Source organism: Suncus etruscus, chromosome 6, assembly GCF_024139225.1.
Source record: "Suncus etruscus isolate mSunEtr1 chromosome 6, mSunEtr1.pri.cur, whole genome shotgun sequence".
Lineage (NCBI taxonomy): Eukaryota > Metazoa > Chordata > Mammalia > Eulipotyphla > Soricidae > Suncus > Suncus etruscus.
Genome location: NC_064853.1, coordinates 1,693,710 through 1,708,723, shown reverse-complemented (window position 1 = coordinate 1,708,723; position 15,014 = coordinate 1,693,710). Strand labels below are relative to the sequence as shown.

Below are 15,014 nucleotides of genomic sequence, written 5' to 3'. Positions count from 1 at the left end.
CTGGGACGGGATATGGAGGTGACTGGGCTGGGGCGTCCTGATCTGGGAGAGAACAGGCGGGTGGTTCTGATCCAGGAGAGGGCAGGTGTGTGGTTCTGACCTAGACACCCCCTCTCAGCTTCCTGGTCACCTCTGCAAGGGTCAAAGGTACCACACAGGCTGGAGGCTAGATGGGCTAGATAGTCTGGTGCTGGAGAGATAGCACAGTGGTAGGGCATTTGTCTTGCTCGCAGCCAATTTAGGAAGAATGGTGGCTCGAATTCCAGCATCCCATATGGTCTCCCAAGCCTGCCAAGGAGTGATTTCTTTTTTGGGAGGGGTTTGGTCTTTGGGTCACACCCGGCAGTGCTCAGGGGTTACTCCTGGCTCTACACTCAGGAATCACCCCAGCAGACTCGGGGGACCATATGGGATGCCAGAATTTGAACTACCGTCCTTCTGCATGCAAGGCAAAAGCCCTCCCTCCCTCCATGCTATCTCTCCAGCCCCCTCCAGGAGCGATTTCTGAGCATAGAGCCAGGAGTAACCCCTGACCGCCACCAGGTGTGGCCCAAAAACCAAAAAAAAAAAAAAAGAAAAGAAAAAAGAAAAAGAACCACGTCTGTGGCCCCAGTCTCCCCAGTTCCCAAGTGCCTGGGTCCCCTCTTCTGGGGAGCCCTGCCATACCCCCACAGGACCTCAGGCCGGCTGTGCTCTGGCCACACTGGCCCTGTGTGGGGCTTAAGCTCCCACCTCGTCCTCCACAGTGATGCTGGCCCAGGAGCTCGGCGCCTGCCTGTGCCTTGAAGGGGACCGTCACCTGGCCCGGGCCGAGCCCCCGCTGGCCACCGCCTTCTTCCTGGCTGCCTTCAGCTGCCATGCCCCGTCGGCTGTGGGTCACGTCCAGGCTCTGCCCGAGGACCAGGGGGCGGCCGTGCTGGGGGTGCTCGAGGCCTGGAGCCGCGGGCTGAGCCCCATCCCTGCGGTGCACTGGGACGACATGGCCGTGGTGTCGCTGACAGGAGCCCAGGCCTCCGCCTTCCTTGCCAGCCTGTGCCCGGAGCACCCAGCCGCCGCCCTGCATGGCCTGGTCATGCTGCTGGCACGCGGGCAGGTGGCGGACGCCGAAGGGCGCTGCAGTGCCCTGCTGGATGCCGGCTGCCCACTCCGCCTGGAGTTGCAGCTCACCCGCGCCCTGGCCCGGCTGCTGTCGGGGACCCGTCGGGCGACAGGCCTGGCCGACTACCTGCAGGCCTTCGCGGTCAGTGGCGACCGGGTCTTGGGCTTCATCCGCACCCACCAGCAGCCCCACCTGCCGCTACTTTTCCATGCCCTCCATGAGCACCTCTTAGAACACCCTGAGGCCACAGACAGCACCCACTGCCAGAGGCTGCTGGCCGCCTTGGACGACACAGGCCGCTGGAGCGAAGCCCTGTCCCCTGAAGCCCTGCTCCATGCAGGCAGGTTCGAAGCCTGCCAAGAGGCTTGTGGCCGTGCCCTGGAGCCCCAGCAGACAGGCGGCGGGCCCCGAGGTAGGAGAGAGGATAGTCCAGGCAGTGGAGAGACCGCAGGGTGGTCCTAGCTAGCGGCTCCTCTCCTGGTGACAGACAAGCCCTGCAGGGCAGGTGCCCACAGGGGCCCCACGGTGACGATATGGCCCTGCACTTAGCAAGCACCTAGGGGAATAAGGTAGTCTTGGTGGGCTGCTTAAAAGAGGAGGCATGGGGCCGGAGAGATAGTATGGAGGTAAAGCGTTTGCCTTGTATGCAGAAGGCCGGTGGTTCGAATCCCGGCATCCCATATGGTCCCCCGAGCCTGCCAGGAGCAATTTCTGAGCAGAGAGGCCAGAAGTAACCCCTGAGCGCTGCTGGGTGTGACCAAAAAAAAAAAAAAAGAGAGAGAGAAAGGAGGCATGTGGGTGGAGAGAGAGGGTCTGTGGACAGGCAGTGGACAGAGGGTCTGTGGACAGGCAGGTGAGAGAGAAAGGATGTGAGTTATCCGCGCCTCCAGGCAAAGGGGTGGCTAGCAGCAGGAGGGCATGAGGCAGCTGAGGGCAGTGTCTGTGGACACCTCCGTGTCTGCCCCTCAGAGCCAGCCAGCGAGGGGAAGGGGAACCCTGAACAACCCCCTCAGAGTCTCTTCTGGCTGCTGTGTGCAAGGGAAGGAGGCAGAGGGAGGGTAGTGGGAGTGAGGGAGGGGAGGAAGAGTTGAGTGGGGGATAAAGGAGGAGGTAGAAGTGTAGGAGAGGGAAGGGAGGGAGAGAGAGGAAAGGAGGAGAAGAGAGGAGGGAGGAGGAGGGGAGGGGAGATGGGAGTAGGGGTGAGGAAGGGGAAAGAAGGATGGAGGAGAGAGGAGAAAAGAGGAGCGAGGAGGGGTAAGGGAGGGAAGGAGGGAGGAGAGAGGAGGAGAAGGGAGAAGGAGGAGCTAAAGGGGAGAACGGAGTATGGAGAGAGGGAGAGGAAAGGAGAAGGGAGGAAGGAGGGAGTGGAAAGGAGGAAGAGGGAGGATGAGGAGAGAGGAGGAGGCAGGAGGGAGGATGGGTGTGGGTACAACATTCTGACCCCTGATCTCAGACCTTAGTCCCTGCCTTCTCACATTGCAGCCACACAGGGTCACAGGGGCTTGGGAGTGTAAGAAAATGTAGGGTGCTGGGTGCCCACAGTGGGTGCAGGGAGCCAGGACCTTTCACCGAGCACTGACTTCAGAGCTCACACAGAGTTCCATCAGGGGACCAAATGCTAAGTGTGCTGCTCTCAGGAAAGACCCCAAGGCAGAGCTCTGATGCTGGGCAGAACCTTCTAGAAACTTGCAGCATCCCTGAGTACCAGGAGCAGCTCCTCAGCCCGGTATCACTGGGCATAGCCCCTGAGAAAACAGGAAAGGACAAGGGGTCTCCCCCAACCTTCCCAGATGCAGAGGAAAGATGAAGGAAGACAGACTACAGTGGCTGGGCTGAGCCAAAGCACATCGGGGAGGGCATTTGCTTGCATGCAGTTGACCGGAGTTTGAGCCCCATCCCCGGCACCCCATAGGGTCCCCTGAGCCTGCCAGGAATGATTCTTGAGTGCCACCAGATACAGCCCAAAAACCAAGAAAAAGTGTCACCTAAGGAGGAAGACGCAAAGTTTTTTGTTTTGGTTTGGTTGGGTTTGATTTGATTTGATTTTTTGGACCACACCCAGTAACACTCAGGGGTTACTCCTGGCTCTGTGATCAGAAACCGGTCCTGACTTGGGGGACCATATGGGACACCGCGATTCGAACCCCCTTCAGTCCAGGATCAGCTGTGTGCAAGGTAAATGCCCAGCCACTGTGCTACGTCTCTGGCCCCGAAAAAAAGCAAAGTTAGAGTGATCCCAACGCAGGGAACTCAGAGAACCTTCTCGAAAGGCATTTTAGGAACAAACTTAACAGGACACTAAAAGAGCACAAGTGGGGATGTGGGCTCACCGGGAGTGAGACAGAATCTTCTGGAACGCTGGTGGACTAGCTGCACGGCCTTGGGGAAGGGGTGCATTCACCCCGGGCCCATAGGTAGGCCCAGGACATTGATGGAGGTGGGGAGGGGGGACCCATGGGTGGAGGGAAGCATGGGGGGGAGAGGGACTGGGAAGGATAGGGAGGAGGGATAATGGGGGAAGGAGGGACAGGGAAGGGAACTGAGGAGGGAGGAGGAACCCATGAAGAGGGAGAGGCAGTGAGGGAGAGGAGGGCTGGGGAGGAGGGACAAGAAAGAGAATTGAGGGGTGGAGGGACCCACGAAGAGGGAGAAGTATCGCAGTGGGGGAGGAGGGGTTGGCGAAGAGGGACAGGGACAGAATAGTAGAGGGCGATGGTGCGGTGGGGAAAGGAGACAGACCCTGGGGGGAGTTCCCAGGGGTCGGGAGGAGGGTGCCACCAGCCCTGGGAGGGTCTCTGATACCCCTGCCCACTCTTGGCTGCTCCACCCCAGAACCCCAGGGTGACCCTGAGTGGGGCCACTGTCCTCGAGCACATGGCAGAAACGGCCCGTGCCCACACGAGGCAGCCCGGAAGGTGTCCCAGCTCCAGGCCCGAGCGAGGGGCAGCTGTGCTCCTGAGCAGTGCTCGGAGGAGAGAGGGGCCGGGCAGCCAGGTGGGGGCCCCGGGAAACGGCCCCGGGAGAGTGGGGGGTCCCGGTGGACTGACCAGGCCCGTGTCCTCCCCAGGGGAGCGTCTGGCCGCCCTGCTGGTCACCCGCGCGGCTGCCACTTTCCTCCTGGACCGCGGGGCGCAGGACACCCTCGGGGACCTGCACTGGGCCTTCAGGGAGAGCCCGGCGGGCGCGCGGCGGCAGCTGGAGACGCTGCTGTCGGCGGGGGACCGGGAGCGCCTGCGGGCGCTGGCCGAGGACGCGGCGGCCGCGGGCTTCTCGCGCTTCCAGGAGGCGGTGCGGCGGCGCCCCGAGCTGCGCCGGGACTCGGGCCGGGAGGTGCTGGCGCCCGTGGCCCGCGCGCTGCGCGTCCTGCTGCGCCTGGCCCCGCGCGCCTCGCGGCCGGCCCTGGGCGCCCGGCTGGCCGAGTGCCTGCTGCTGGGCGGGGACCCGGCGGGCGCGCGGGCCTGGTGCGAGCGGCTGCTGCGGCCCGGGAGGGGCGGCGGCCCGGCGGGGGAGCGCGCGGGCCTGCTGGCGCTGCGGGGCTTCTGCGCGCTCCACGCCGGGGACACGGGGCGCGCCCGCGAGGACTTCCAGGCGGTGGTGGCCCAGGGCCTTCCGCACCCCGGCGGCTGCGTGCGCGCCCTGTGCGGCCGCGGGCTGCTGCGCGTGCTGGACGGACGCGCCTTCCTGGGCACGCTGGACTATGTCACCGCCTGCCGCCTGCTGCCCGACGCCACGCTGCTCGCGGCCAAGGCGCTGGTGCCCTGGAACCAGCGGGGGCTGCTCCTGACGGTGCTGCGGGAGGAGGCCCGGGCCATGCTGCGGAGAGCGCCGCCCGCGGGGTGCCGGAGCCCAGATGCCCAGGAAGGGTAAGCCAGGCCCTCCGGGCCCCCAGTGCCCAGAGCCCGCAAGTGGCCTGCACCCGCGCCCCACCGCCCGAGCCCAGAGCGACTCTGCTCGCTCTGAAAGTCTGGACTCGGGGCCGGAGAGATAGATAGTACAGCGGCAGGGCATTTGCTTTGCACTAGCTGACCCAGGAGGGACAGTTGTTCGAATCCCGGCATCCCATATGATCCCCCGTGCCTGTCAGGAGAGATTTCTGAGCTCAGAGCCAGGAGTAACCCCTGAGCGCTAGCGGGTATGACCCAAAAATCAAAAAAAAAAAAAAAAAGAAAGAAAGAAAAAAAGAAAAAAAGAGGGGCGGAGAGAGAGCATGGAGGTAAGGCATTTGCCTTTCATGCAGAAGGTCATTGGTTCAAATCCCAGCATCCCATATGGTCCCCCGAGCCTGCCAGGAGCGATTTCTGAGCGTGGAGCCAGGAATAACCCCTGAGCGCTGCCGGATGTAACAGAAAGAAAGAAAGAAAGAAAGAAAGGAAGGAAGGAAGGAAGGAAGGAAGGAAGGAAGGAAGGAAGGAAGGAAGGAAGGAAGGAAGGAAGGAAGGAAGGAAGGAAGGAAGGAAGGAAGGAAGGAAGGAAGGAAGGAAGGAAGGAAGGAAGGAAGGAAGGAAGGAAGGAAGGAAGGAAAGAAAGAAAGAAAGAAAGAAAGAAAGAAAGAAAGAAAGAAAGAAAGAAAGAAAGAAAGAAAGAAAGAAAGAAAGAAAAAGAGAGAGAGAGAGAGAGAAAGAAAGAAAGAAAGAAAGAAAGAAAGAAAGAAAGAAAGAAAGAAAGAAAGAAAGAAAGAAAGAAAGAGAAAGAAAGAAAGAGAAAGAAAGAAAAAGAAAGAAAGGAAGGAAGGAGGGAAGGAGGGAAGGAGGGAGGGAGGGAGGGAGGGAGGGAGGGAGGGAGGGAGGGAGGGAGGGAGGGAGGGAGGGAGGGAGGGAGAAAGGAAGGAAGAGAAAGAAAAAGAAAGAAGCCTGGACTCAGGGGCCCTTTGCAACCCTGGCTCCAGCCCAGAGATGGGGGCGCCGTGGCTGCTCTGTTTCCCCATTGTCCTATCCCTTCCCCGCTGGTGTGGTGTCTCCACTTCTCAGTTCCCACTCCGATGACAGGTGTGCAAAGGCTCCACGTCCTGAGCACAGAGAGAGTCAGGGGTCAGGGCAGGATGTCCTCTCTGGGGTCCTCGTCAGCCCACACCCAGGCCTGAAGTTAATGTTGCACGGTCTTTACCCACCCTGCTGAGTCTGTCCTCCCCTGCCTCTGCTAAGGGTTTGGGCAAAGCCGGGTGCTAGGCTGGGTGTGATAGAGGGAAACACAGTCACACAGGCATGCACGTAGTCACACGCGAACCACATCCACGTACAGTCACACCCACAGGGCCACATCTATGCACACTCGACATAACCACATAACCTCTCCACACACACACACACAGGCACACATTCATACACTGCACAGTTGCACATTCACAAGTATATTTGCACAGACATATATACATGTACACACAAGCACAGATACACACACACAGTCACATATGCACACAGAAGCATAAACACACGTACACTCATAAACAGCTGTGAAATCGTAGGTTGAGTGTTCCAGAGTCCTCAGCGAGGGCGCAAGGTTCCCGTGTCCCTAATTCGTGTAGGACAATGTTGCAAAACAGCCCTTAGGATGACCTTGGATGGTGGATGGAGGTCTTTGTTCTTAGGACACGCGAGTTGGCAGCAATTCCGACGCAGGAAATAATCCACACACGGTTGGGGAAAGAAAAAAAAAAAAACAGGCCAGGAACCCACACCGCCAGCTGTGCACCCACAAGCCAGCTGCTTTACCAGGTGGAACCACCAGCCAAGATGGCAGCTTCCCTTCCGGGCTTTCCAGGCCGTCTTTATTGGGAAACAAAGCTCACCCCAAGAGTAGGGGGAAGCCAAGTAAAATCCAGCTAGTACCAACATACAATCACATATGCACGAGCACTTGTGTCCGGCCACTCTGTAGCTGTGCCCATGGCTCAGCCCCTGCCAGCCTTCAGGCCCCAGGCAGAGACCATGTGGGTGGGAATCTTCTGGCCTGGCTCCAGCTTCACAGTGTCCCCCCCCCCATGGGACACAGAGAACCCTGCTATCGGGGGTTGTTTGGGAATGGGCCGGGCCGTGGGCGGTGGGTACCGTGGCGTGTGCCGCCTGCAGGGATGCCCAGGGCGTGCTCGAGCTGGCCTCGCTGCTGCTAGAGCTGGACGTGGAGGACGAGGGATCACGGCTGCTGGTGGCCGATGCATTGTATGGCCTGGGCCGCCTAGAGGAGGCCCATAAGGCCCTTCTGCTGGCCCAGGCTCGCCGGCCCCTGGCAGCACCCGTGCTGGCCCGGTTGGCCCTGCTCCAGCTGAGGAGGGGCTTCAGCTACGACGCCCACCAGGTGAGACTGGCCCCGGGGCTGTTGTGTGGGCATGTATATGTGTGCGTAAGTGTGTGCATATATGTGGTGCTGGAAGCTGTATCCCTCCTGATTTGTGTACATGTATGTATTTGCATGTGTGGGCTGCTGCTGGGGTTCAATGGCATGCCCTGGGGAGCAGTGGAGCCGAGGAAGCTACACCCATCCATCTCCCTGGGTATCGGAGGGCCTGCCTGGAGCATGGGTCAAAGCAAGTTCTCGGGGCCAGAGTGATAGCACAGCAGTAGGGCGTTTGCCTTGCATGCGGCCAACCAAGAACAGATCCGGGTTCAGTTCCTGGCATCTCATATAATCCCCCTGAACCTGCCAGCGGCAATTTCTGAGTGCAGGGCCAGGAGTAAGCCCTGAGCGCCGCCGGGTATGGTCTCACCATGGTGGTCTCACTACACTGGCACTGGGTAAGAGGGGTGGACACCGAGCAGCTCTTCTGGAACCGAGTCCAAGCACCACGGTTCTGGATGGCATGGCTGGGATGTGGCAGTGCTGGACTCTCCCGGGGCCCGTCTGTGGGAGGAGGCAGGGCCCCATGTCTACCACACTGCCCCTTGCTCTGCTCCACTATACCCTCTCCTGGGAGCCCCCCAGCCACAGCCAGGCATTGAGCTCTGCCCACAGCTCGTGAAGAAGCTGGTGCAGTCGGGGCGCACGGCCTGCCTGCGGCCCACCCTGGACGTCTTCCGTCTCGAGGACCGGCAGCTGCTGCAGAGTCACTGCCACGCGCGGGCTCTCGCCACCCTGCGGGCACCGCCTGGCGCGACTCAGGAGCAGACTCGCCTCCGGGAGGCGGTGGCCTACCTGTCCCTGGCCATCTTCGCCGCTGGCGGGAGCTGCCCGCCGCCCCACGACGCCCAGGCCCCACAAGGTACGCAGCACCCTGAGCCTCCCTCCGTGGGACCCTCTGGGCGGTGCCCTGGTGCATGTGGCTGAACCGGAGCCCCTGGCCACTCGCTGAGGGATTTCTGGGCCCAGCCCTGAGCCTGCTGGGTCCTGGGAGGGCCAGACAGGTCACCCTGAGCTGAGCAGTGCCCATATACCAGCCAACACCCCTGTGTCAGGCAGAGCCCTTAGCCTGGCTCCAAGGACCAGAGTCCTCCGGCCCGGCCCGGCCCAGCCCAGCAGGTGGCGCTATTCTAACAGGCAGCAGCCAAAGGGCAGGAAGATCTCAGTACTTCCCTCCGGAGTCATGGGCCCCGGGTTCGAGCATCCAGAGAACTCAGCTGGCCGCTCACTGTGCCTCAGGGTGCTCAAGAAACCTGGGGGATGGGGTGATGTGCCAAGTGCACCCCAGAGCAAGGTGCTGTCCCCATGCCCCAAGGACAGGAGAGAGCTGGGGAATTCAGGGAGGTTCCGAATGTGCCCACTCTGCCTCTCACAGCCCCAGCACCCCCAGACACGGCCCTCCTACTGGTTGGGGTTCTCTCCGTGCCCCAGGATCTCTCCCCGACCTGCATCAGCCACCCCATGTGTCCTGAACCCTACAAGGGCCTTGGCATGGCTGGCATCCCCGCCCTAGGCATCCCCAGAGCGAGGCCCTTCTCGGTTGCCCCCCTCCAGCTGCCAACCCCCCACCTGGCCCCACAGGGACTCAGGTCAGCGAGAGCCTCCTGGCCCGTGCCCACTGCTACGCACTCCTGGGCCAGAGGAAGACAGCACTGCTGGACTTCAACTCTGCGCTTCGGGCCGAGCCAGGGAGTGTGGCGGCCTTGTGTGGCCGCGGGGTCCTGCACCTGGGGCTAGGCCAGCAGCAGGTACGGCCCTGGGGGGTACAGGTGTCTACAGACCAGGTAGATGCAGCTTCCTGACACCGGAGACACAGAACCGGCCCTGCGGTCATAACCATTTTCTGAGTCTGTAATCACACACAGATACACATACCAAGTTACACTACTCGACACACTCATAGAGACACACACTCAAGCCCAGTTACACCACACAGACAGACACACACACACACACACCCGTCATCACACTCTGATTCATGCACTCACTACACACACACCACACACACATTCACACACCTGGGCTCTTTCAACCTCACACTCTTGGGGACAGAGTGATAGCATAGTTATAGGGCATTTGCCTTGCATGTAGTCAAACCGGGACAGACCGTGTTTGATTTCTGGCATCCTATATGGCCCCTGTCCCCGCCGGAGCCAGCCAGGAGTGATTTCTGAACTCAGAACCAGGAGAAACCCTTGAGCACTGCCGTGTGTGGCCCAAAAACAACAATAACAATAACAAAACTCACTCTTGTACACTTACAAATTCACACACCTGGAAAACCAACCATAAAAAATCCAATCCTGGGAAGGGCGTTTGGAGACTCCCATATTATTCGCCCTGTGTGAGACAGATGGTCATCCACATGTCCACGTCTCCTGAAGCAACATCTCCTTGGCCCCCTGTTCCCCACTTTGCTTCTCCTCCTGGGTCTTAGTGCTCCTCCCTACTATGCTTGGTGCCCACCACCGCAGAACCTCTTCACCAGGGGCCGTTTCCTGGGCTCCGGGAAACCCACCAGACCACCCCTCAGCCCCAGACTCATGAGCTAGACCCCATTTGGCCAGCCAGGTGGCCCCACTTTGCAGACCCCCTCCAGCCACGGATGGGGTGACCCCAGCAGGCCCAGCCCCACGTCCTGCCCCCCAGGAGGCGGTGGACGACATCCTCTGTGCCCTGAAGTTGGACCAGCGGGCCACAGTGCCTGAGCTCCGCTCCTTGAAGCCGGCGGCCCAGGCCCTCCTCACGCAGACCCTCTCCTCCTGCTGCCGTGCCCTCCTGTACCAAGGGCAGGCCCCAGGCACCCCGCTCAGCCCCGATGACCTCCACGGCCTCCAGGCTGCAGGGGAGGCATTGATCGCCCTGGACAGCACACGATGCAGCGGCCACATTCTCCTGGTGGACGTGCTCACCGCCTCGGGTATGTGAGCCGGTATCCCGCATTGCTGCGTCCACCCCAGGGCCCTGGGCTGTCACGGGGAGGAAGACACAGGGCAGAGGTGGGTCTTACAGAAGCCCCATGTGCTTTTCTGGGGGGGACTTGCTGCTTGATGCCAGGTCCTTCCCAGGGTGGTGTTTTGTTTGTTTGTTTTGGTTTTTGGTTTTTGGGCCACACCTGGTGACACTCAGGAGTTACTCCTGACTATGCGCTCAGAAATCTCTCCTGGCTTGGGGAATTATATGGGACACCAGAGGGTCCGTCCTAGGCTAGCCCCAGCAAGGCAGACCAGGGTGCATTTTTACCCTGGAGGGTGGGGGGAGCTCTGTGCATCCTCGGTGGGCGTGTCCAGGGCGTGGCTCTGTCCAGGGACTGGCCGCTGAGCTTTCCATAGCTGAAGACCAATCAGGTCTTTAGGGGATGTGTCTCTATCCAGAAAGTGGGGTGCTGAATTCCCACATAGCTGAAGACCAGCCCCTCAGGAGGGTGTGTCTGGAACACAGGGGTCTGGTACTGCGCCCTAGCTTTGCTGAACCCTTTGAAAGGGGACACCCCTCACCAGCTGTGAGGACCCCAGCCGGGGACCCCATCAGCAAGTCCCCCGACAATGCTCAGCAAGGAGAGCCGCGTGCATGCTTGCACTCCTACCTACCTCCAGCCCCTCCCTCACTATGCACCCCTAACCCTACCAGGCAGCTACGAGGAGGCTGGTGCCCACCTGCAGGCGGCCCTGCACCCTTGCCCACCATCAGAGGCGGCCCGGGCCCGACGCGGTCTGCTCCAACTCAAGAAGGGAGACGTGGAGGCCGCCGCGAGGGACCTGCAGTGCCTGGCGGAGACTGACCCCGGCGACCTGGGCTTCCTGCTGAGGCTCCTGAGCACAGAGGAGAAGCAGAGCCTTGCCCAGGTGTGGCCCGGGACACAGTCCCTTCTGGCATGACGTGCCAGCCGGGGCACAGAGCAGCTCCACTCCATGGCTGGCACCCAGTTTCAGCAAGTGAGGCAGGAGGCATGTGGAGACATGCAGGGGGTGGGAGCCCCACGGTCTTGAGAGGTAGAGGGCCAGGAGGGTCTGAGGTTTGAGTAAGGGGGACAGATCACCTAGGGTGAGTGGGGACAGGAGGCTCCAGTGGGGGGAAGTGTCTGGGAGAGATCCCATGGCAACCCAGAGGAACATCTTAAGCCCCAATATGCAGCCACTCCTGGCTCATTTGGAGTGTTGAGATGGAGGGCAGCAGGCAAGCCCTCCTCGGAGTCAGAAGGCCCCTGCCCACCTGGCTACAGAAGGGTCCTACAGTGGGCAGAGGGCGCTGGCACGGCCACTGGGCTGATCAGCAACTCCACCACCATCCCCAGCGGTGGCTGGGGACAGTCAGGGGCAAAAGGGACAGCAAGACCTCAGCGTGTGGGGGCACAAGGGGGCACGCACATGGCACTGCTGGCGACCCACAGCCAAGGCGTGGCCAATGCCAGGGGGCAGGGATGCCCGGAAAACTGGCTGCTAGATGGGCTCAGTGGGCAGGGGAAGAGGGTCTGGAAGTGCAAGGAAGGGGCACGGGCAGTGCCCTTGGGAATGAAGCTGGGGCGGGTCTCCAAGCTCCTAGTGGGGGGCACCGGATGGGGTCTCTGGGTTCCTAGGGCGGGGTGGGGGGCCTGGGTGGGGACCCCATGTTTCTAGGAAGAAATGGGGCTGGGTCTCGGGGTCCCTCGGAGGGGAAGGAGCAGGGATTCCCGCGTCCCTCCGAAGGACTGGGAGAGTCATCGGTCCACAGTGCTCGGCGGGATCACGCACGACGACCGGCCGGGCCGCGAACCCGCGCCATACTGGACGGTTGCCCGGCAACGCGGGCGGGCCGGAGAGCCGGAAGTGATCGCTCCCCGTTTCCGGCGTTGGTCCCGCCCCTAGCGCATGCGCAGTCGGTAGACGCGGGCCCCAGGCTATCAACGGTCCCTGTCGGGTCCTGGGGTCCTCCCAGCGAGGCCTGTTATAGCTGGGCGGTGGGGGGTGAAGAGCCACAGTGCTCTGACCATGCTCAGAGACCCCAAAATAAGCCCAGAGACCTCGCAGTGAACCCAGGACCCCTCAATCCCAGTGACCCCTCAATAAACCCAGGGACCCCTCAGTAAGTCCAGAGACCCCGCGATAAGCCTAGAGACCCCTAAACAATCTCAGGGACCCCTCAATAAGCTCAGGGATACCTCAATAGTCCAGGACCCTCAATAATTCAAGACTCTACAATAAGCCTAGAGAACCCTAAACAATTTCAAGGACCCCTCAGTAAGCCCAGGGGCCCTTCAATAAATCCAGAGATCTCAAAATAAGCCCAGAGACCTCGCAATGAACTCAGGACCCCTCAATAAGCCCAGGGACCCCTCAATAAGTCCAGGGACCCCAAAATAAGCCCAGAGCCCCCGCAATAAGCCGAGACCCCATAATAAGTCCAGGACCCCTCCATAATTCCAGAGACCTCCTAATAAGCCCCGAGTCTCCATAATAAGCCTAGAGACCCCTAAATAATTCCAAGGACCCCTCAATAAGCCCAGTGACCCTGCAATAAACCCAGGACCCCTCAACCCCAGTGACCCCTCAATAAGCCCAGAGACCCTTAACAAGCCCCAAAACTCCATAGCAAGCCTAGACACCCCTCAATAAGGCCAAAGAGCCTAGACACCCGACCCTGGCACTGTGTTGTCCCAGAGTCAAACAACTCAGAGCTGGGACCAGGCTTGGGATGGGGGCCACTACTCCGGGATGCCCTGGACAGGAAGGGGCACAGGGCTGATCTAGGAGGGCGCAGATCACTCCAGGCCCGACCTCCCCAGCTGAATCCACCCTGTCCCTGTGTCCTCTGTAGGCCGCAGTACAGGAAGCTGGCAGCCTGCTGCAGTCCGGCCAGCCTGGACGAGCACTGAGCCACTGCTCTCTCGCGGTGCTGGCCAGTGGGGCCCAAGCCGGGCACCTGCGTCTCCGAGCCGCCTGCCTGGCAGAGCTGCAAGACTTTGACCGAGCACTTGGGGACCTGGACCTGGTGCTCCAAGAAGGTTCCCGAGCCGGAGACACCTCCACACGGGCTGAAGACTTCTGCAACCAGGGGCGTGTGCTGCTTGGCCTGCGGGACGAGGTGGGGGCCGCGGGGGCTTTCTGCCAGGCCCTGCAGCTGGCGCCCCTGGAGGCCCAGAACAGCCTGGGGGAGCGGCCAGGCAGGGCCACCACCACCCGCCTGCTGCTAAACTGGGGACAGCAGTGCCTGGAGGAGCAGCGTTTGGCAGAGGCCTGGGCAGCGACAGAGGGCGGCCTAGCTGTGGACCCCACGCACCCCAGCCTCAAAGGCCTGAGAGCCAGGGTGCGGAGGGAGGCGACCTCGGGCTGTCGGCTCCACTGACCGCCTCATCCTGACCGTGCCTCGAGAGCTCACATGGGGGCCAATCTCAGACACCCCCTGGCCTTGGGGACCTGCATATCATGGATGGAGTCACACCACTCGCCCTGGAGGCCCACTAGCCAAGATGCCCACAGCCTTGGGACCTGCTTTCCTAGCTGGGACTAGCCCCTTGAGCTTGAGGGCTCACAACAGCGATGTGCCAGGGTGCCCCCTTCGCCCAGAAACAAGGGTCCTGCCTCTGCCCTGGACAGCCCAGCATCCCCCACAGTGCACTGTAGCAGGAGCTTCCTCTCGCCACTGGAGGGCATTGCCTTCATCAGCGACAAAGATGGAAACACATGGCCAGGCCCCCTGAACCCCATCTCTCCCTCTTGGGATCTGCCAATGCGCTGCAGAAGGGCCTCACCAGCACCTCCAACCCATCTATCCAGCTGGGCACTGTGAGCTCAGCAACAACTGCAGAGATGCTAGGAACTGGGGCTGCAGTCACAGATGACCACCCCCCATACACGAGGAAGGGACAAGGCAGTGAGGAGCTCTGGGCATTGCTCCTGCATTCCCCAGCTCTGCCCTGAAAACTATCAGCACCCTGGAAGAGGAGGAGAAGGCACAGAAGCCAGGCTTGTCTTCAGGGCTCTCCTCCAGGGCTGAGCACTCCTTCTCCCCCAGTGTGGGGAAGATCTTGTAGAAGGTGAAGCCCCAAGCCTGCTCTGTGCAGACCCTCTAGCAACCTGGCCCCCTGCCACCCACCCATGTCAGGATGTTCCCATGCTAGCTGTGACCCCACATACGCTCTAGGGACCCAGACTGCAGTCTCTCCCCGGGGGTGACAGACAGGTCAAGCTTGCACCCTCCCGTGATGTGCAAAGTGATTCACATCGCGGAAAAAAAAAAAAAATCCATGATCAGTCTCCGGGGCTGTGTGACAGTTGGGCCCCAGAGATCAGACTTGGAAGTGCATAAAATGAGGGAAACACGCAAGTGACTATCAGGAGGGCGGCTACACAACCAGCCAGGCCCCTGGGACTCAGCAGGGAATGTGGGCCCAGGATTGGAGGATGAAGAAGCAAAGCCTGGAGGAACAGGGCGTGATCCTTGCAGGAAAAAATGTGGAACTCTAATAACCCCTCACAAGGGCTAAAAATAAACAAGTCAGGCAAGACAGCTCCAGGCAGCTTTCTGGTGTCTGAGGGTCCCTCCCCCTCACCCCCTGCTCAGCTGGAACCTGGGATCAGGGCCCCCCCACTGCCCTCCAGGGGTCCAG

At 60.9% G+C, this 15,014-nt stretch overlaps 2 protein-coding genes across 2 annotated transcripts in view; both read left to right on the top strand.

Moving 5' to 3' along the window:
* The window catches only part of MMEL1 (membrane metalloendopeptidase like 1), a 188,468-nt gene that overhangs the window by 149,428 nt on the left and 24,026 nt on the right, over nt 1-15,014 (top strand). The window lies entirely within an intron of this gene.
* On the top strand, nt 625-14,034 carry TTC34 (tetratricopeptide repeat domain 34). The gene is made up of 8 exons (XM_049775410.1): nt 625-1,511; nt 4,167-4,962; nt 7,165-7,390; nt 8,045-8,291; nt 9,011-9,177; nt 10,079-10,349; nt 11,060-11,274; nt 13,223-14,034. The coding sequence occupies exons 1-8, from the start codon at nt 749-751 to the stop codon at nt 13,748-13,750; spliced, it is 3,213 nt and encodes a 1,070-aa protein (XP_049631367.1). The 5' UTR covers nt 625-748; the 3' UTR covers nt 13,751-14,034.